Here is a 22,209-nt window from a genome sequence, read left to right on the forward strand (position 1 = left end):
TCTGTTCCTTGTCAAAAATGCGTACTTTATGGGTTGGCATCCGTTGATACGTTGCCTAGATAAAAACGTAAGTGTGCACTAAATTCAGTTTGACACATTACGACATTTCTTCGCGCGGCTAAACCGGGATCAGAGGGACAAAGGAAGCCTTGAGCTCTGTGAAGCGGTTTCCTCCCCGGGTCTGTGCTTCTCAGCGCGACCGCGGGCGTCTGTGGGCTCGGCTCGCCCTGTCGCACGGTCCGGACCGGCGCTGGTAATAAATCACGGGCGGAATCGGTGACGCTGCGGTTCTTCTCCCGCTCCGGGGAGCCCAAACTGTGGCTCTCCCCCCAGTCTGGGGCAGCCTGGATTCAGGATGGGGTTGCCTGAATATATATTTTTAGAAAAATTGCCATTTATTGTCTCTTTAAAAGATGTGACTACGCTATTACACGTTGAGCATCACAGCAGCCCAACCATAGTAAAACGTGCGTGTGGATTGGGTGATGGGGCGGTAATTTGAGGTTTGGGACTTTGGGGAGGGGAGGGAACCCCTGAGGGGAGGGGAGGGGTCGGCCAGCCCTGCTTTGGGTCACACAGCGGCTGGTTCTGACCCGTTCTCCCGGGATACGCAACACGCACAGGACACGCAACCGGCAGCCGCCATCTCCGTAGAGCGTTCACGGGGTCAAATGGAGAGGGCCCGTCGGTGACCTCTGCGTTTATACTCAGAGCCCTCCTGTGATTCGCTGACGCTCGAGCAAACCGAGGAGCTCCGGCCGGATCTACAGGAGAGCTGCGACTCCCACCCCCCCAGGCGGGAAAATCCCACCTAATTATCTCAACCCTTCAGCGATTATTAACCCATCAAATACCGCCCCCCTCCCCCCTCCAATCACACTGCAGGCTGCCCCGGGGCAGAATGTGGCAGGGTGGGTCACCCCTCACAGAGCAGCGGATATGGGCTGGGTCTTTGCCTGATAATATCTGGGGGGAAAAAATGTCCGTTCAGTTGTGTATTGTTCTGCGCTCCATGTTCTCCAGTGTTCCTTATCCCGGGCTAGTCCCAGTGAAGTTGTCTGGGTAGAGTCCTCTACCAATGTCCGGGCAGCCGTCAGGGAGGACGTTGAGCTGGATGTGGTCTGATGGTTGTCTGTTAGTGAGAGGCTCAGTACACAGCAACGTGGCTTGATGTTATGTGACTGTATTATCGTCTGTCGAATGGGTTTTTTTGCAATGCTGTGTAGGAATTCTCTTGCAAGCACAGACCACCCATGCAGTTTATCAATGCGTTTTTGCGTATTAAGACAGAACATTCCTAGTACCATGGTCAAAAAATGTTCGCCGTTTGATATTTGGTGATGTTTTTACCTGCTAGACAGTGGGTAGGTGTGAGATTTTAGATCAGACTCTGAGTACTCTCTGTCTCACACTGGACTCCAGTTCCCAGGGTCCCTCTGTGTAACTGTCCCATCATGGTTTCCATGACTCCCAAGTGCCCAAGCTCTGACACGATCCCGGCCACAGCACTCAAGTCTCCACAGGAAGCGCTGGTGCCGAAGGCTCATCCTGGATCTCTCATTGGCTGAGACATTTTGAGCGTGTCTTCCTATTGGTCGAGGAGGACTTCAGCCCCCTCAAACCTTGGGGGGAGAGTGACATTCCTCAGGAACATCGCTGGCCAGAGATGACCACAAACATCTGCAGGCAGTGTTTAAAGACCTCCAGTACGTAGTTACACACACTCCCAGCTGAAAGATCTGACTCACTCCCACATGGTCTTCTCCCTCTCAGGGAGACTAACTTTCCTGGAGTCTTACTGGTCCCTGCGAGGGTTCTGTAACTCTGGTTCTGGTTCTGTGTCTCTGCCTCCAGTAACTAAATAACACTCTCAGAATGGAAAAACTGGAACTAAGACAGATTTTAGCCTAAAGGGCTAAGCATGTGTTCACACTTCCTCGATCTAATGTGGGCTAGCACCAGCCTTAGCACTGGCCTTTCGGGGGTTAGCCCCAGAGTCATCCCCAAGCACAGTGCCAAAATAGACCGTGTGAACACTTAAGCCCAGGGTTAACACATGCTTGTGTGAGCACAGGATAAGCTTGCTCTGGGATATCCTCCCTTAGCCTGAGACCCAGGATAGCGCAGGCTAACTATGGTTCGGTGTGGAAAAGCCAGAGTAGCCTAGAGCCCAGGATAGCGCAGGCTAACTGTGGTTCGGTGTGGAAAAGCCAGAGTAGCCTAGAGCCCAGGATAGCGCAGGCTAACTGTGGTTCGGTGTGGAAAAGCCAGAGTGTGAGGCAGTATCAAGCAGCCCCATGATGCAGGGTCAGAACCCATCCCTCTGACAAGAACAGGCTGGTGCGATGCGTTCTGAAATGGCTCTGAAAGGAGAGGGTTTCATACACGCAGGTGACTTTCCATGGCAGGGGTGGGTGAAGCTCACTGAAAACTCACTCAAATTTTCCGGCTCTGCAGCTCACACACACTCACACACACCACGCAACACACACACAATCACACAATCACACGCACACACACTCACACACCATGTAACACACACACACCACGCAACACGCAATCCACACACACACACACAATCCCACACACACGCAACATTCAAATTAACACACACACACCACACAACGCTCTCTCACAATCACACACCACGCAACACACACACACACACACACACCTTACACACACAAACATTGCTTGGAGAGGGGTGTGCCTTTGTGTGCCACTGCAGACTCCTTGCACCCCCTGGTGGGGGAATAATGTAATTACACCTTTCACCATTGCCTCTGCAGTCTGTTTCTCACGCAGTCATCTATTGGAGGGATATCTAACATCACACGGCATTACATGGTCTTACAGCATCAGACAGTCTTATCCAGAGCAACTTCATTTCATTTCAATTAGCAGAAGCTTTTATCCTGGGTTCCAGGCACACTAAACCGCACAGAACCTTTGCTGGAGAACTGGGTCTTCCCCCCACACAGAACCTCAGCATTGCTGTGGAACTGGGTCTTCCCCCCACGCAGAACCTCAGTATTGCTGTAGAACTGGGTCTTCCCCCCCACACAGAACCTCAGTATTGCTGTGGAACTGGGTCTTCCCCCCACACAGAACCTCTGTATTGCTGTGGAACTGGGTCTTCCCCCCACGCAGAACCTCAGTATTGCTGTAGAACTGGGTCCTCCCCCCACACAGAACCTCTGTATTGCTGTAGAACTGGGTCTTCCCCCCACACAGAACCTCAGTATTGCTGTGGAACTGGGTCTTCCCCCCACGCAGAACCTCAGTATTGCTGTAGAACTGGGTCCTCCCCCCACACAGAACCTCTGTATTGCTGTGGAACTGGGTCTTCCCCCCACGCAGAACCTCAGTATTGCTGTAGAACTGGGTCCTCCCTGACCTGAGATCCCATGTAACGCTGAGGCCACTCATAAGGCTGTTTAACTGCTGTTAAACCCGTTATTTATAGCTGTTGGCTCCTGTCATGGCTTCTTAAGCCAAAACATCCTCAGGGTGTTTATGCCGTAGTCCCAAGACGAAGTGAGCGGAGTGTGTGTGTGTGTGTGTGTGTGTGTGTGTGAGAGTGAGCAGAGTGTGTGAGTGTGAGAGTGTGTGTGTGTGTGTGTGTGTGTGTGTGTGTGTGTGTGTGAGAGAGTGAGTGAGTGAGCAGAAGTGCTGTAAATGGTGTATCTGTGTCATGTTCCTGGACCCTGGCAGGAACTTCTGTCTGTGAGGAGAGGGGTCACTGAAGGGGGGGTCTATGGACCTGTCTGTGAGGAGAGGGGTCACTGCAGGGGGGTCTGGGGCTGCGTGTGAATGTGTGTTTGAGAGAGAGAACACACACATCTTATCACAGATATACTTACACACACACATCTCACACAAACACACATGCACACGCACACACTTTCTCACACACAGTACAGCAGGAGTTAAAAAACAAACATACACTGTATTTATATTTCCATTTTCTCACGGTGGGAAAGATTTCTCATCTTCAGTCAGAGTTCACCTTACATGTAGTAAATCTGTCGGGAGCCATCTGTTACTTTTTATTATCTGTCGTTTTTTGCAGTGAGAAATGAAGCGCTTTATCCGGAGTGTCGTTCATTACGAGAGTGTGCCTCTAATGATCTCATAATGAATCACCCTGCGATGCTGCACATAACGCACCGCGGAGAGACTCCTGCCCGAAGCCTCGCTGCTTTACGACTGCGTTAAAAGTAATTTATTACGAAATCATTCCTTTATTTAATAATGCGTGAGTGACGTTCCTCTTATGCCTTCCGCTCCTCTTCGATCGCGGTCCTCTGATAGTGTCCTCCCTGGCACTGCCAGCAGGGGGCCTCGCACATGACAGGGCAGCTCCGGTGTCGATTAGCCGTGCGATACAGGAGGGTTATTTTCACTGGGGTGAGGAGTATTACATTTATGGCGTTTGGCAGACGTACAACAAAGTGCATACCCATAACCAGGGATAAGTGCGCTGAAAGACCCTAGAGGGAAGTACAATTTCAACTGCTACCTGTACAACAAAGATAAGGACCAGGGTCTATTAGAATTTTTTTTTTTTTTTTTTTTTTTTAACAAACAACAAAGCAAAAGTGACCAAACTTAACTAGCCAAACACTGCTTACCTAGCCAACTAAAGGAGTAGAAGGCTGAACAATCCCCACTCTCCATACAGATCACCCCTCCCGTTCTCATCGTGTCAGTGTGTTCTGTGTGTGGCGGACAGTGAGCTCCTGGGAGATTGTATGACAGCTCCGGGTTATTTCTCCCTGCCACTGCCAGGCAGGAGGCAGCCTCTCCTGGGGGAGTGGGGCTCTCCAGGGCCCAGCCTCTCCTGGGGGAGTGGGACTCTCCAGGGCCCAGCCTCTCCTGGGGGAGTGGGGCTCTCCAGGGCCCAGATTTTCACACACTTCTGCCCCCCCCCCCCCCCCCCCGAACTTGCAATCAGGAACCGCTGCATAAAATCTGAGTAATGAAGTGAATAAGATTTCAGGAACACACTCACACACGCGCGCCAACACACGCACATAATTAAAATGGTTACAATCAGCCATGATGTAAATTACAATTACATTGTCTTTTCTGGATTTGATTTTTATTAGCATAATGGGAAACCATGGACTGCTATTTCTACTACAATATACATTGTGTATATCTGTTAGATTTCTCTACTGGAAATACAGTAACAGCATTCTGAATGGTCATATTGGTTTGTAGTAATGTTGGTAATGTCAGATGTTGCTCACAGTCAAACCTAATTGTGAAATGTTTTTTTTTTATATATTCAAGTTTTAAATCCTGATAGCAACCCCGTGGTAATCTCCATATTAATTCTCAAATCATTAAAATAGTCTATTGGAATTTTAATATGAAAGCAGTTGAATATCTGATTAACCTCTATTAACCTCACCTCATGTGGTTTCCATAATTTATGAAATGGCCCTGTGCAAAATGGTCGCTCAAATGCATCTTTGCCTGGGTTTGCCTTGCGCTTGCTTTGTCTCCGTCGTAGATAACCTTGCACTGAGTCAAACATTATCCAAAATGGCTGCCATTATCTCTGCTAAACCTTCCTTCCTCAAATAAGGTTCACAATTCAGGCAAACATTTAGCGGGCTGTAAATCAACCTCTTTGTTGACTGTGAAATTGGTCGAGCTTGGCCAGAGATGTCAGGTAGTGTCTGTTTGTCATTTATGTGTTTGTCGTTGAACAAAACAGTTGGGGTGAGGCAGGAAAGAGAGGATGACTTTTTTCCCCCCTGTTTGGATAAGGTTCGTTTACACGTTGGCGTTTAGCAGATGCACCAGCGGTCTCTGTAGATGGACAGGAGGAAGTGACCTCAGGCTTCCTGTTTGACTCGCTGGGATAGGTGAGGGGTCATGTTGCTGGTAAGCCGCTCAGCCTGGGGTCAGGACATTTGTCTTTTTTCGTGAATGGTCAACAAATCATTAAAAATGCCAGGCATTACTGAAACCTGAAGTCTATGGTCTTTGTTTAAAAAAAGAAGTATATTTTATTCCAACAACCACATTTTTTATGTTTAATATTTATACCCCCACTTTTACCCCTTGTTTTCTCAGACTGCTATGTCCAAATGTAAGGACCAGTGTTGCTCTTATATTTTATAATTAAGATCCATTAAAACCTTGTTAAAATAGCCAGGTGCGTTCATGGTTTATTTTTCATTTTTACATTTAAATTGTTTGCTGTTTAAAAAATGGTGTAATAACCCAAGTATGCATCGTGTTCTTATTAATAGTTTTCTTGCCACCATTTCTGGTTTGCAAAGATCAACAATGTGGGCGCAGAGTCATTCTGTAGTTATACCGTGTGCAAAAGTCTGTAAGAGTTGTCATCCTGGCCTGTCGACATGGATTCCAGCCCCTGAGGGTTGATCCAGCAGTAGTCCAGCACAGATACCGCTGTTCCACATCTTCTGAAGCGTTAGCATGCCACAGCGTTAGCAGGCCTCAGTAGAATACCTGTTGACAGCAGGGTTAGCCTACCATGCAGTGGACAAACAGACATCATAGTATGGCTCAACCACTCTACACTTCTATTGAAAACTATTCTTACTTCCCCCTTCCATCCCCAACTTTATGGGGGATTCTTGTGATTGTTGTTTTTAAAGAGATAGGGTTTCAACTCAATGCGTATTGTGCACTTACAGAAAAAAAAAATCTGCTGTAGGACTGGGTCCAAAATTGTATGTATTGTATATCAGGCACACGCAGTCACTGGAAATACATAAGCGAGTTACATTTTGCAGGGGTGAATCGTGCTAAATGGAGTCTTTGACCATATTGATGACAGGATTATGGGACATAAATGCCTGTCTGTCACTACGGTAGAGTCAATAATGGCATCTGCCTCGAAGCTTGTTTTTGTCTGAAAGAGAAAGTTTGTTTTCAGTGCGTCATATGTATTTAAATCTCCGAACAAGTCTTTCATTTGCACAAAGGACAGGCAAAGTTAATTCAGTGCTGTGCCGTAAATACAGTAGATATGTTCTGTGGAGGATACCTGCAATTCGCCATCCGCTCGTTATGTCTGTAACTGAATCTGAATTCATTTTAATATGTACCTGGATGTAAAGGAGATCCGCTGTAACTTCACTTGGACAAGCTATCCAGTTCGACTACGTCAGGTGGTTTTTTGTTATGATTTGGAATATTTGAGATCGATTTGGGATTTTGGGGGAAATCGCGGTGAAACACGATGACTCTGCGTCGTGCATGGTGGGGTTTGCTCGCGGCAGCTTAAAACAAATCCATCTGTTTGCGGTCAGGAGGGGGGGCGGCGGCGGGCAGGTCTAGGGGTGTTTCCCATCCGTGTCTCTGCCTTCTCCGGTAGGGCAAGTTGCGCATTCTTAGCCAGGCTTTTTGAACCTGGATGAAGTCCACACCTATTTAGATGGTTTTGAATACAGAAAATAATGCTGCCATTTGTGTAGTACCAGGCTCTATGAACAAAGCAACGCCAGGATGAGCGGACGCTTTCTCTATGGCAAAGCGCCCCTGCCCGCACAGCGAACGCGAAGGACAATGCACTTTATCTCACGGTAAGAGCACGGATCCTTTCCGGTTTCCGTAATTCGCTTCTGGCGGCGGCTGGGCATATTCCTCGCAACCGACTGTAGGGCGTACCGTATTAAGCGACCTATTCGCGCTGTTTAAATGAATGAGATGATAATGGGCGTGTTAGATGATGATAGGTCGAGTACTTATAATTGCCCAATGTTCGCGATATATACCGTTATACTTTTGTAAACTCAGATTATTAGCGACAATATATAAATTGCTTTGCCTCGTCCTGTTCGTGTGTGATATTCTATTGATTGATCCAAAATATCTTCCATCAATTGCCTTTCATTTTCAAAACGGAAGTTTGTGTTTAAAAATATCAGTAAAATAAATTGCTTGGCATGGTACTTTATTTTTTCGTTTTGAACTTTTGATTAATCTGGCGTACGTTTATCACGGGTAGTAATCAGTAGGATAGTTTGCTCAGCTGCAGGGCAGTGGAGTCGGTTAGAAGTGGTTCTGGTTTACAATCTCACGCAGAATATTGAGATAGCGGCGTAGCGCACTGCTTTAAGTTTTGCACGCTGCAAAGAAACGCGACACAAACGCGACGTGCCGGAGAAAGTGCTCCATTGCCACTCAGTAAATGGCAGGGCTAGATGATGAATGGGGAAGGCGGGAAAAGGGGGTGTTCAATCACTGCTGTCGATTCCTCCCCGGGGCTCCCTGGGCCCGCTGTGTGTTGTGACTAAACCGCAATGGCAATTTGGCAACGACAGTACCTGTCAAGCGTCGCGCTTTCTGACCTGTGGCCAGACAAAGGCGCATTTATGGTAGCTGGGTTCATGTGTGTTCACTGCAGCCGATACACGGCAGAATGTCCAGTGTTAATTCAGCCCAAACAGAATACATATGACTCCAACCGGGACCGTGTTGGCTCAGTCTGTATGAGTTGACTCAACACTGAACATTTTACAGTCCTGGTTTATAGTCTATATCGGGAGAAACTGGCTCTTGAGGCGTTTATCAGATCGTGAGATCATCTTTCTTTTGCCAAAATGCTATCTTTTCCCAAAATGCTATCTGTGTTAACAGATACAAGATTAATCTGGTCAATATTGAATCTTTAGTTAATTAAATGACCAAAAGGCGCAATGGGACCATGTGTAGCACGTGCGTAAACTGGATTATTATACCGTTTTATCGCCCTACCTGCATTTTCTCCATGATCATAAAATGGTCTACATGGTGGACCATGAAACAGAAGTAATTATTTAAATCATCCTGTGGCAAAAAAAGCCTTTAACATGTCTGAAGGGATTCATAAATAAAATTCTGGATAGTGTAGGCAGCGGAATTGTGTACGTCTCCCCCACCTCCCTCCTCTTTTTCTTTAGCTTATACCTGTCCGTCAGCGCGGTGGCGCGTGCTCAAAACAAATACACCTTCCTACAGACCCACCAGAATACGTCACAAAAGAGAAACCCATTCAGCCTGCATGGAACATAATCCGTTTATTGTGGAAATGTAATTCAAAGTAACGCGTAACTACACAGTGTAAAAACCCAAAATAGGAACACTGCTGCGCATATTGCAAACTGCTTTAAAACCCACATTGCGCTGGTTTTAAAGTGCATTTCCACATGCCGCTAATACAGGGGTGCACAGCAAGGGCCGGTCCGCTTCAGGATTTTGTGCCAACTTCTGCACTTAATTATTTAATTAGCTAAATAATGTCTTGATCAGACATCTGTATATGCACCAGCTCCAGCTGCAGACTGCTAGTGAGTCATAAAGATTTTACTCTGCTCGAGTACAGGAATGGACCAACGTAATTTCTACAGCTGTCAGAAAAATAATTGCTTGGAACAAAAACCAGCTCACAGACAGGCCCTCCAGGACCGGAGTTGTGCACCCCTGCGCTAATACCACCACCCAAGCCGGTGTGTGTGCTAAGCTCTGATAGGACCACACTATCACTGAGGAGCCAGGGAACCACCCCAAGCCCCATCAGCTCATCACGGTAAATATAGGACATAGCGACTTATAGGGTGTTCTTCATACATAGTGTCCAGTATTTTGTCATTTGGTAATTGCTGTTGTCTCGTGTTTCTGTTGTTTCTTTAGTATTGCTTCAAGACAAGTTTCCCTAGTAGGGACAATAAAGTGATGAACTTAAGCAAACACGTTGTTTACCTTCTTCCACACATTGGCTTTCCCCCATATTTTCAGATCAAGGTATAATAATTTAAATGGTAACATCACCTCGAAGAAGTTCAGGATTGAAATTCCTGAATAGGGTCTCTTACATTGAACAAGTAGAAATGTTCTCTGTTCTTTCATGAGTCTGATTTCCTGTCTGAGTGCTTGTAAAACTTTTAGTAGACTTCTATCAGCTGCTGGGCCATGCTGGGGGCATAAGGAATAAGGGATAGGGTTGTTATATTAAGGAATATTGTTATATTAAGGAATATACCAACCTTTTCCAATCCCGGGAAAAGGTTGTTATATGAATTGTATGAATTAATTTAAAAAATATATATTTTGAAAATTTCCCCCAAATCTATATTTAATCACTGCATATGAAAATCTCGCCAGGGACCCCCCACTCTACCTTAAACCAACAGTAGGGTTTAGATGTGACCGAACCTGGAACCTTAATCTAGCAACATAGCCCTTCAGGAGACTGCAAATTATTGTTGGAAGTCATGTTATTTAGTTTGTCTATGAATCTGGATGAAGGCCCATTTTGGTTGGGCCAGGGCTGCCCAACCCTGTTTCTGGAGATCTAGGGTCCTGTAAATTTTCACTTCACCTAATTCCCCTAATTCGCAGCTCAAGCAGGTTTCTACTCTCTGGCTGTTGAATGAGGTGTGCTTTGTTAGGGTTGGAGTGAAACCCTACAGGACAATAAATCCCTAGGAACAGGGTTGGGCAGCCCTGCTCTAGCTGTTGAATGAGGTGTGCTTTGTTAGGGTTGGATTGAAAACCTACAGGACAGTAGATCTCCAGGAACAGGGTTGGGCAGCCCTGCTCTAGCTGTTGAATGAGGTGTGCTTTGTTACGGTTGGAGTGAAAATGCAGGATGGTAAATCTCCAGGAACAGGGTTGGGCAGCCCTGCTCTAGCTGTTGAATGAGGTGTGGCTCTGTTAGGGTTGGAGTGAAAATGCAGGACAATAGATATCCAGGAACAGTGCTTGTAAAACTCGTCTGGTCTTCAACCTTCCCAAATACTCACACATCACCCCCCTGCTTACTTCCCTCCACTGGCTGCCTGTCATGGCTCGCATCAAATTCAAAACATTGGTGCTAGCCTTCCAAGCAGTTAAAGGGTCTTCCCCAGCTTATCTACAAAAAATCATCAGACCCTACACCCCTGCCAGACCTCTTCGTTCAGCCTCCACAGGCCGCTTGGCACCTCCCCCTCTCCGAACCTCCACATCACGCTCACGACTACTGTCTGTTCTGGCTCCACGGTGGTGGAACGAACTCCCCGTTGAGGTCAGAACTGTAGAATCTCTCCCCACCTTCAAGCGCAAGCTGAAGACACACCTCTTCAAGCAGCACCTCTCCCCATCCCTCCCTACCTCCCTGTGAACCTTAATTGTTGTCTCTGTGACTTGCTTTGTGTATCAGTATTTTTAGTTGGCTAGGTAAGCAGTGTTTGGATAGTTAACTTTGGTTATTTTTGCTCTGTTTGTTTGTTTCTTTGTTCTCCAAAAAAAAAAAAAAAAAAAAAAAAAAAAGGCCCTCGTCCTTATCTTTGTTGTACAGGTAGCAGTTTAAATTGTACTTCCCTCTAGGGTCTTTCAGCGAACTTATCCCTGGTTATGGGTATGCACTTTGTTGTACGTCGCTCTGGATAAGAGCGTCTGCCAAATGCCAATAATGTAATGTAATGTAACAGGGTTGGGAAGCCCTGCTCTAGCTGTTGAATGAGGTGTGGCTCTGTTAGGGTTGGAGTGAAAATGCAGGACAATAGATCTCCAGGAACAGGGTTGGGCACCTGTTGGGATCTGCATCGAGGTTGGGGCGAAAGTCGACGTGCAAAATAGCACGCGTAACAAAATGCATTAACATCCTCCTCCGAAAAGGCTTTGAGCCAGTGTCCTGTCTTTTCATGAGGCGCTTCTTCAGACTGAAACTTGTCCGCCACCCGGGCGGTGGACTCCACAGACGGAGGGCCTGTGCCGTGAGCTTTTGTCGCGTTTGTGTGAAATGCTCTTACTCTGGCCTACGCCTCTCCGCTGCCAGACTCATTTCTCACGCCTCTTCAAGAGGCTCTAAATCATGAAGGTGCTGTCGTCGCTTCTTCCAGGAAAATAAGTTAAAATAATATACAGAGAAGGTGCCCGGTCCCTGGAAAGGGAAATGAAGATGCTGAGTAAACGCATGCGCAGCCCTCGTGTCGGGAGAGGTTTGTTGACTCGAGGGGAAAGGCGTCCGCTGAAGAGTCTCAGAGACATCAGACGAAGGAGCGCGTCTCCAAAACGCTCTCCTTTTTTTTCCCCCTCGATTCAATACATACCTCCCAAGAAGTCCGCTGTCCTCACGTTTATTTAATGGCTATCGATAATCTTTCTTACTATTTAGTAAACTTGCACAAATGTTTTGATATGTATGCAAAAGTTTAATTATAACTTTAGTTCTCGACATGTTTGAACAACATAATGCTTATTAAGTTGCACACTGTAGTGTGTACAGTGATTAATAATGAATGACTTTCACTGCTTCTTGTTTGACGCCCATAAATTGTGATCAAAATCCACTTTTTTATTTTCATTATTAAATATCTTTGTCCTTTAAATTGTGACTATCTGCATTTTGAAAGCATATGTTATTCGTATTAGCTTTTTAAAATGCAGTATATGCATTATATCTAGATTTTTCCTAGTCCTTGTACGACCCCCATAAATCGTATGCGGTTTTTGAAGCATACATTTTTCCGATTTCCTTCGTAAAATGCATGCATCATATGAGAGGGATTTTTCTTCACTCCTTGTACGACCCCCATAAATTGTGTTTATCTGTCTCTGCAAAAACATGCTGTACCTTTCTCTAATTCTCATTATGAAATACGTGCATCATGTAAGAGCCTGCATGTGCTCCCCAGCTCCTGTGGGGTGATGTCACTCTTTCCCCCTCTGCCCATTCCACTGAAACCAAAGAAGAAGAGCGTTTGGAGGACCGTGCGTTTAATGCATACGCTGCACATTAAACGGGGCTTTCGGTTCACAAAGCGCATTAACGATGAAACGATGATCACGTTTCCCCTCGAGGGTCCGTCTCTTATATCTCTCCTTACTTGCTTGATTTCCCTCATTTCTTCCCCAGATGTGTGTGCTAGGAGCCAGTCCTCCAGCTGACTGAAACAGCTGTATTGAGACAGGGTGGGGGCCAGGCGCCCCTCCCCGCGCAGGGGCTGTGTGGTGGTGGTGGGGTGGGCCGTTCGAACCGTCACGTTTCCACGGCATCAGAAATTCAAATAATAGCAGTTACACGTAAATTAACTGCCGGACTTGGCAGGCTGCCATGGAAACGAGAACCTCCTGTTGGCCCCCGCGGCCCGGGTGGTGGGGCTCCTTCCAGCGCTGAATTCCCTGGTCATGGTTTTCCAAGCACTGCCAAACTTTAAAGAACATCCCCTGGGGGTGGGATACAGGGAACCCCCCCCCCCCCACCCGACACACACAAATCCCAGCGTTCTGCTACCATGTGTGTGTGTGTGATTCTCCAGGCTTCATCATAACATCGTAACATTGTGAAACTGGGCCCCACGTCATCACTAAAACATCACTCCTGAGGAGAACGGTTTGTTTGAAGAGACCTGTCTAAATATTTGAGGCCCAGGGGAACGTATAGGGTTTCAGCCCTCTTGGCTGCTCCGATCGGCCTGAATTAAATGCACTGGTCACCGGGTGCTGTATTGCGAGCCGGTTCCTGCAGACAGTATGGAGGGGTGATCTCGTTAATATCTGCTGGCTCAATGATTTTACGTTGAGCACATCTTAGGCGACCCTTTGCACAAGCAGGGTGATTAATTCGCCCTTTGAAGAGTAGCCCTTTGGAATGCTTCCTCAGTCAGTGTTCTAGAACTCTGCTGCTTTGCCTTACCAATATTGATTGTTACATCAGCATCAGAATGTTGAGTTAAGAACATTCTGTCACACTTTATTTTACAGCCTGTTAATTACCTAGTAATTAAGTACCAGATACTTAAGTAACAATTTTAATTTCAGGTACTTTGAAACGGGCTGGAAAATGTATTTACATAGTAGTTTCATATGGTACTTACTGACTTGGTTTCATAGTAGTTACCTAATAATTACACAAGTCGCTGTATATTTGCCCAGTAAGTACTGGGTAATTAACGGGCTGTAAAATAAAGCATTGACGAACATTATAGTCGCATATTTGTGATCACAGGGCAAATGATTATTAATCACTCATTTAGGTGGTAATTTGACAAAAAAAAAAAAAAAAAAAAAAAAACTTTTTGGTTTCCTGAATAATCCAAAAAGGTTTGCTTTTATGGAGTCAAACGCATCTGGCCAGCGGTTTCAGACGCTCCGTTTAGTTTAGCCGACACCCTTGGGGGTAGGGGGAGAGGCAGGAAGTATGAATCTCAGCACAAATTAATGGGTTTAGCAGGCTGAGAGCTTTGGGCAGTGTACCACCCAGGCTGACTGACCGCAGGGAGGAGGACGCAGAGACGTACATCTAACGGCAGAGATCCTGTACCGTACATTACCCCCGGGAGTCTGTCTGTCTGCGCTCTCGTACAGCGTGCGACCGTACGCAGTCCCGTCCAGCTCTGGCGCTCTCCGTTCTGAACAGTCACGTTCAGAATTACGACCAGACCCGGCTGAAATACATTACTGTTTTGGATTCTGATGCTTTCCCGAGGCTTTGCTGAGCTTGGCTGATGTATTTGAAAGCTATGAGATGCTCTCAAAAAGTGCAAGCCCCACTTTCTGGTCCTCTTGGTTGGCTCAGCTGCACCAGGCAAGATCAAGTGAGCCCAGAAAAGCATTTGAATCCAAAAGAATGACGTATTTCAGCCAGGTCTGATTAGAATCAGATTTATATACACAAGCCTGTACATACAGTATTCTCAGAAATAAAGTACGGGAGAGTGCCGATGAAGTTACAAAGGCTTTTCACTGGGGTGGTACCCTATAAAGCCATACCCCTAGCCAGCAATACATCATTCATTTGGGCCTGGTTTTGCCTGTAAAAGGTACTTTTAAAGGTACCCAAATACAGCATTATTATGCTTTCAGTGTACATTTGGGAAATGTGTTCCTTAACGAAAATGTACTTCACCCTGTGCCTTTATATCTGACAGTGTGCTAGAATTCATCTTGGTTTGGCTCACATAGATCACATTACAATGGGCAACAAGCAACAGCAACCACAGAAAAAGCCAAGTTAAACTAAGGGAAATAAAGTATATGTAATGAAAATAAATAAAAGTAAAGTATGAAATATAAAGTATATAGTGAGAGGCTGTGACTCATGGGTTCTCTCTGCTCCCTGGGCCAGAGACTTGCGTTAGTAACTCTGCACTCTCCGATCTCCTCTGATTTGTGTGTGTGAACCCAGCAGAAATGTGGGAAACGTTTTCAAGTATCTCTCCGAGAAAGTTGGCGCTGACAGCTTAAAGCGTGTCATAATCTCCTTTGGCTGAGTTAGCACGTGAGGGAATTATAGAGACGACTTATTTTACCCGGTAAAAGAAAATAAACCGATTGAATTTATCGTAGGGGGGGGCGGGGGGGGGAGAGACGTTTGTCATAATTCAGAAGGTCGTAAATCGGTGCGTGTTGCCTTCGTAGCAAGAGTTTCCTTCAAGAACACGCCCAAATGTTCTGTCTCAGGAGTACAGATATACTTTACAAACCAAACGGCCTGCTTCATGTCTGTAGCAGAGGTGAGGAAATGGCTTCCCAGACAGGACTTAGATACTGAACACATCCTGCAGACAGGTCTTAGATGCTGAACACATCCTGCAGACAGGACTTAGATGCTGAACACATCCTGCAGACAGGACTTAGATACTGAACACATCCTGCAGACAGGACTTAGATACTGAACACATCCTGCAGACAGGACTTAGATACTGAACACGTCCTGCTCTGCCACTGGGCCTACTGCTGTGATTTGGGTCCCCATTTGGGGCTTATGCCAGCAGTGTGATAAGAAGCCACTGGATTGGCTGAGACCATGTGTTTTGGTGAGGTCACTGTTCTGGGTTCACTCTCTTGTGCTGGCAGTGGCGGTGAATGTAGTTGGCAGATGGGACATTTGGACAAATTTGGGTGGAATTGGAGATGCCAAATTTAAGGTAAAAAAAAAATGATGAGTACTTTGCATAAAGTAATTTCCATTGTGCAACAAGATTTCACTGGTTTGAGCCTGGGATACTAAAAAAGTATAGGCTATATTATTATATGTTTGCCCTTCAAAACCTTTGACAACTTTGCTTGCATATCAAAACTTCCAGTAATTGCCTCTAATGTAGCTTCCACGCTGCCACTGTTTTCCATACTGCAATAGCATTTTAACTGATATTTTCTGTACACATTCGGAAAATAAAGTCAATCTCTGAGTCTCTGCGGCATTGCGTTTGGCATTAGCGCACGCACCACTGAGTCTTATGTAAGCGTTTGCGTTTGGCATGCTTCAGCGTACGTCTAATGTCGGAGGCGGTCCGTTCCCCGAGGCTGAGCTGGTGATGTAGTCTGTCACCACATAGCGTGCCCATCTGCCAGGCCTTGCTGTTTTGCTGCTCGATAGAGCCCCACTGGCCATGCGTGTGGCACACGTGTTAATGCCAAGTCTTACTAATAATATATTCCTACACCCCGTCTCTCTGCTGAATGGTGAGCACAAAATCATAGCGAGCAATTGGAGAAGAGAAATAAAAGCGAGGTGTAGTCGGAGTTAGGCCTTGGATGGGTTACCGATCCGTGGCTGGGCCCACACGCAGTGCGCTCACGCCCTCGCCCATACGCCAAGCACAGTTTACACACTCTAATTAGCCCAACCTGCATGTCTCTGGACTGAGTACCCGGAGGACGCCCACGCAGGCACGGCGAGGTTCTGGTAACTGTGGTGACAGATGAAAATGACAAAGTAACGTTACATAACATTAAGTTGATTGTCCCCGATCTTCTCACGTAAAAAATGCCCAGAAGTATTGCTTCACTATGTACCTTTTTTTTATTCCATAACATTCTCAATTAACATTTTTTTTTTCTTCATATTAATTCACTTGTTCATTTTCTCTTACAAATACAAATGTGAAGCATATCCATCGGCTTGAAGAGCTCTCTGTCCACAGGGACTGCATTAGAGAGCTTTCTATCCAGTGTAATTGGAGAGTTTAATGACTTGCCTGGGGCTTCCAGGACGAGAAGGTTTTGAAAAGCCCAATTAAGGTGTAATGATATTTTTATATAGCTGTGTGAGTGGTGGGTGCATTAGAACCTGCCAGTGGCATAAGACAGTGGCATGAGCCAGAGCTGATGATCTGATAATCTCTAAGCTGTTACAAGCGACGTTCTCCATCTTTGGTGTAGTTTTCTTCATTTATCTGAATCATATTTGATTCCTGATGCGTTACCCAGACGCTGAAGTTTTGTGTGTTGGGTGAGGATCTGAAAGGGTGTTCATTTAGCTGTGTGTGGTTGTATCTGGTTCAACAGGTCTCATTTAAATTTTGGCATTTAGCAAGACACTCTTATCTGGACAGACCTACACAGATTAGCTTCTTTTACATATTGTCCAGAAATGTTACAGAAGTAATTAAGGTTAAGTGCCTAGCTCACCGGGTGCTTGGATTTGAACCTATAACCTTTGCGTTGACACCCCTTGATGGGTCAACTTCAAAGTGAAAAGGCTGCCCCTGATTTTTATGCCTTTGGCTCGGTGAGAACATCAAAAGACGTTTTCTAGAGAAACTAATTTCAGCTTTCCTTTTAAGCCACCGTGTCGGTGGACCTTGGGCTCTTCTGAAGAGATCTTTTTTCTCACATGCAATTAATATACACCTGCAGGTTTTAATGGTGTTCCTGAGGACCAACGGCATTCCCAAGTCCCAGCCCTTTCATTCCGGTATCCTGGAAAAAGGCCTGTGGCGGGACTGTTTTACATTCCAACAAGACGGACATTCCATGTCTTTCCGTACGTGGGAGATGTGGTGAGGGATGTGGTTTAAAAGCTGTTAAAAATATATACAGTGTATGTTAAAACTTGGCCTAAAAATAAATAGTCTGATAAAGCAAAAGTATGCTCCACAACTAAAATGTGGCAGTTCACTCTCCTGAGAAGATGGTTCCAGTGACCATGGTTACCAACTGCTTTCCTATTGGCAGGTTGGCCAGGCAAACCAGAAGCTTAATTGTATCTCTGGGTGTTCAGGAGGTGAGACCGTAGACGTCTCTGACAGCAGCCTGGCTCCTCCGCTCACACAGATGGGTGATCACCGGGACATACGGGGAGCAGACTGTCAGACACTGACCTCTCTGACAAGAGGTCCGTCTCACATCCCGATTCGTAGCTGGCCGACCGGTGTCTCTGAGCTCCGGTTATCCTATGAATGTGTCATTTGCGTGAGCCTCGAAATTATGTAAAAACAGTGCATTTAGAGTGGGAAAATAAATAGATTTTGACACGTAGTGTCACGTTCTTATTGTCTCCCAAATTTACTTGCCTTTTATCCATAAATATGAAATATCTGTGGAAAACTTCTCATTTTAGAGTGTAAGGAACAGTAAGTGAACGTTTGGCACCTGTTTGAGAAGGTGCCACTAGAATCACTCACAAAAATGTAAATGGTTATATATTTTCTTACATTTTATGAGAGGGCCAAAACACTATGTAGCACATTTGTATGCAATATTGGTGCAGTACCTTCTACCATTTAATCCCACCAGATTAGAAAATTAGAAATCATACAGTATCTATATTAAAAACTGGTTAACTGGTTTTTAAGAGATGTCAAATTGACCCCAAACATAATAGGTGGGTTAAGTAATGCAAGTTATATTCTGTTGCCGTGTGTTCTTCAGCTAAGGTTTGTAGATGTGCATTGTGACACCGTTGTTGTCTCAGACCATGTTAGATGGAGACGTTGCAGATTAACTCGGTGCACAGATTAACTCAGGACACAGGTAAACTCTGGACCCAGATTAACTCAGGACCCAGATTTAACTCAGGGCGCGTATTCATTTGGTTCACAAATGAACTCAGGACACAGATTATTTCAGGACACAGATTATTTTTGGACAGTGCATTGGCAGATCTACCAGATAGTTCTCCTGCAGTGTCGTAGGACTTGCTGCACTGGTCACCATATGCTCATTGAAATATGAGCTTGGCACGGTTGCATATCCATTGCAAGACTGTACAGAACTATGCTATATGAATAGAGCATTTTGGTATATCCATCTGGGAAAGGTTTTGGTGTGTAACTGTACCTTTTGGTATGTAGCGCTGTAGGTGGTGCATATATTCAATGAATGTGTCAAATACACACATGCAGGGAGATGATTCATTACATTCTTCCTGAAATATCTTTGAATCTTGCAGTACTGTAGGCCTACTGTACATGTTTATTGCCTTTCAAGTCCTATAAGGACGGCCAAAGTTATGTTGAAAACTGGTGATTGAGATGTAAAATCATTGCCATATGGACAGTTAATATTTATATGCGGGCAGATTTTGTTAGCGTAACGTAAGTAGCAGGGCTCACAGTGTTTCCTGGTTGTTTCATGTGCTGCCCAGGCTGCTATCTTTCCTTTTGTAGAGCGCAGTAAAATTTTATGGGAAGGCTCCAGGGATTATGCTGCATCACACTGAGGAGTCCTCATTTACCCCCTCGCTGCCCGGCGTCTGGTGGTGTATTTTTCCCATAATGCACTGCTCTGACAGCTCGGGCCCACCTTACTGTCCAGCGTCTGGTGTCTAGTGACGCGTGTATCCCATAATGCTCTGCTCTGACTCCCCTCGCTGCTCAGAGTCTGGTGTTTGGCGGTGTATGTTTCCCATAATGCCGTGCGCTGACTGCTTGGCTCCCCTCACTTCCCAGCATCTGGCGGTGTATGTTTCCCCATAATGCATTACTCTGACCATCCCCTCGCTGCCCAGCATCTGGCGTCTGGTGGTGTATGTTTCCCATAATGCATTACTCTGACCATCCCCTCACTGCCCAGCATCTGGTGTCTGGTGGTGTACGTTTCCCATAATGCATTACTCTGACCATCCCCTCACTGCCCAGCATCTGGCGTCTGGTGGTGTACGTTTCCCGTAATGCATTACTCTGACCATCCCCTCTGTCTCCCCAGGTGGGACGAGAGCAGCTCCATCAGCAGTGGCCTCAGTGACGGGTCGGACAACCTCAGCTCCGAGGACTTCAACGCCAGCTCCTCCCTCAACTCGCTGCCCACCACGCCCGTGGGCTCCCGCCGCAACTCCTCCGTGGTGGTGAGAGACCAGCAGCCATGTTTTTAATCTTGTGACCGTTGATCACACAACGCCACATATTTCTTCCTTTGTTTATTTATACAGGAAAAAATTTAACAGTAACATTACAGGTGGTCAAAACATGTTACAGTTTATCAGGCCTGACTCAGTTAAAAGCTGGTTTTCAGCAGGTTCCTGTTCTGGAGCACATTAAAGACACAGTTCAAACCATTTCCCCACATTAAACAACTACTCAGGGGCGACAAAGGGGATAGGAATAGTGGGAAGGACATAAGGGAGAGGGCAAGACAAACATACAATGTTGTGGTTTCAATTCAGGCTACAACTGTGTAAAAGTACTTTTTATAGGTACAATAGGTAAATCTTGTGTTAAAACATTGTTACAAGACCATTCCTATCATTGAAAAAGGCTCACTCACATGTTGACCATCTGCCTGTGTTTATAGTCCCTAAATTCTGGTTTCAAAATATATAGTTGACGGACCGACACTTGCTCAGCTGTACAATAATTCAATTGGGGGGGGTTAGGGGTTTCAACCTCAGTGCAGAGAGAAGTTGGAGGGATAAACAGTGTTGTAGTTTGAGGGTGTTTGTTGCTGCAATTCCTCTCTTGACCGTTAGAAGTCTGACATAACCTATTGCACCTTTAAGCACCTCATTAGGCCATTTTTGCGGTGTTGTTTCACACATTGTTTTTGTTAGCTGTTGGTAGCCCTTACTGTGAGGACAGCTTGTTAAGCCTGACAGGCCGTATCCGTCTCATGTAAAATCTATTCCTAGATCTTACTGTGGGCGCTAACTCAGGCTGCTAACTGGAGCCGTTAGCCAGCTCATGAGAACCTGACACTAGACAGCCCAACACGTGAGTTATGGACGGGGTACGGAAGGAGACACCGCCGCCATTTTAGCTGAGGCCGCCGGATCCTGCTCCTGGGTAGAGGCCAGATGTGGGTTTCCAAGTGCTCTTCGTCATCGTCTTCCTCACCAGGAAAGACCGTTATGACGGCGTAATGTAGGGGGGAGCGGGGGTCCGTTGTGACAAGGGGCCGATTGTTACGCAGTGGGACAGCAGGACGGGCACATTGCAAACTCAGACCCAGATTAACTCAGGACCCAGGTTAACTCAGACCCAGATTAACTCAGGACCCAGATTAACTCAGGACCCAGATTAACTCAGGACTCAGATTAACTCAGGACTCAGATTAACTCAGGACCCAGATTAACTCAGGACCCAGATTACCTCAGGACCCAGATTAACTCAGGACCCAGGTTAACTCAGGGCCCAGATTAACTCAGGACTCAGATTAACTCAGGACCCAGGTTAACTCAGGACCCAGGTTAACTCAGGACGCAGGTAAACTCAGTACCCAGATTAACTCAGGACCCAGGTTAACTCAGGACCCAGGTTAACTCAGGACGCAGGTTAACTCAGGACGCAGGTAAACTCAGGACCCAGATCTCACAGGGAATATCAGTACTGAAACAGGGTTTTTTTTTTTGTGTTTTTTTTTTTTAAATGTGGTTTCAGGTGTGCCATGCTTTACACACTCTCCTGTCCAAACCTGTCCTGCTGTCCCAGAGGAAAGAGACCTTTGAAAATCCCCCGTAATATCTGGAGAACAAACCACCCGTGCCCGGAAGAATAGGATAAATTAACAATTTATCCTCTTTGATCTGCCAGACATTGTTCAGACGAATGCATCAGTTCTGTGGGCTGTTGATTTTTAATAAAGAAAGCGTTTATCACATGACTCAGAGGTCTGGCTTTGCGGTGCCCTCGATGATTGAGCAGGAGGAGAGGTACGGAGCCTCTGGCGCAAATGTCTCTCTGCTTTTATTAAAGTCAACAGATCTGGACCTCAGATGTCCCCCCTGCACTTCCAGCTCAACGTGTCCGCTTAATGTGGCCGTGTCACATGCTTTTACAAAACCGCTTTTATTACTTTTCTCCCTGGGGGAGTTTTCAGTCGTGTGTAGTCAGGTGAAGCTGAACGTCTGGGCCCGGGCAGACCTCTTCATGAGGTATCGCTGAAACATTATGGTGTCTTGCTCCTATGCGTTTGATTTCTCTTGTATTGCCGTGCATTAATTACCGAGAACAAATGTGTTTTCTTGAAAAGGGATGGTGTAGTAAGATATCGTTTGCCGTTGTTGCTCTTTCGTCATCCGTAACCGTTCATTAATAG

General features: G+C 46.0%; 1 protein-coding gene across 1 annotated transcript in view; it reads left to right on the forward strand.

Moving 5' to 3' along the window:
- nav1b (neuron navigator 1b) overlaps positions 1–22,209 on the forward strand; it is a 93,330-nt gene that overhangs the window by 32,520 nt on the left and 38,601 nt on the right. Inside the window, 1 exon segment of the mRNA XM_061219641.1 lies at positions 19,885–20,023. Coding sequence (XP_061075625.1) covers positions 19,885–20,023 — 139 coding nt within the window.

Source organism: Conger conger, chromosome 14 (assembly GCF_963514075.1).
Source record: "Conger conger chromosome 14, fConCon1.1, whole genome shotgun sequence".
Classification (NCBI taxonomy): Eukaryota; Metazoa; Chordata; class Actinopteri; order Anguilliformes; family Congridae; genus Conger; species Conger conger.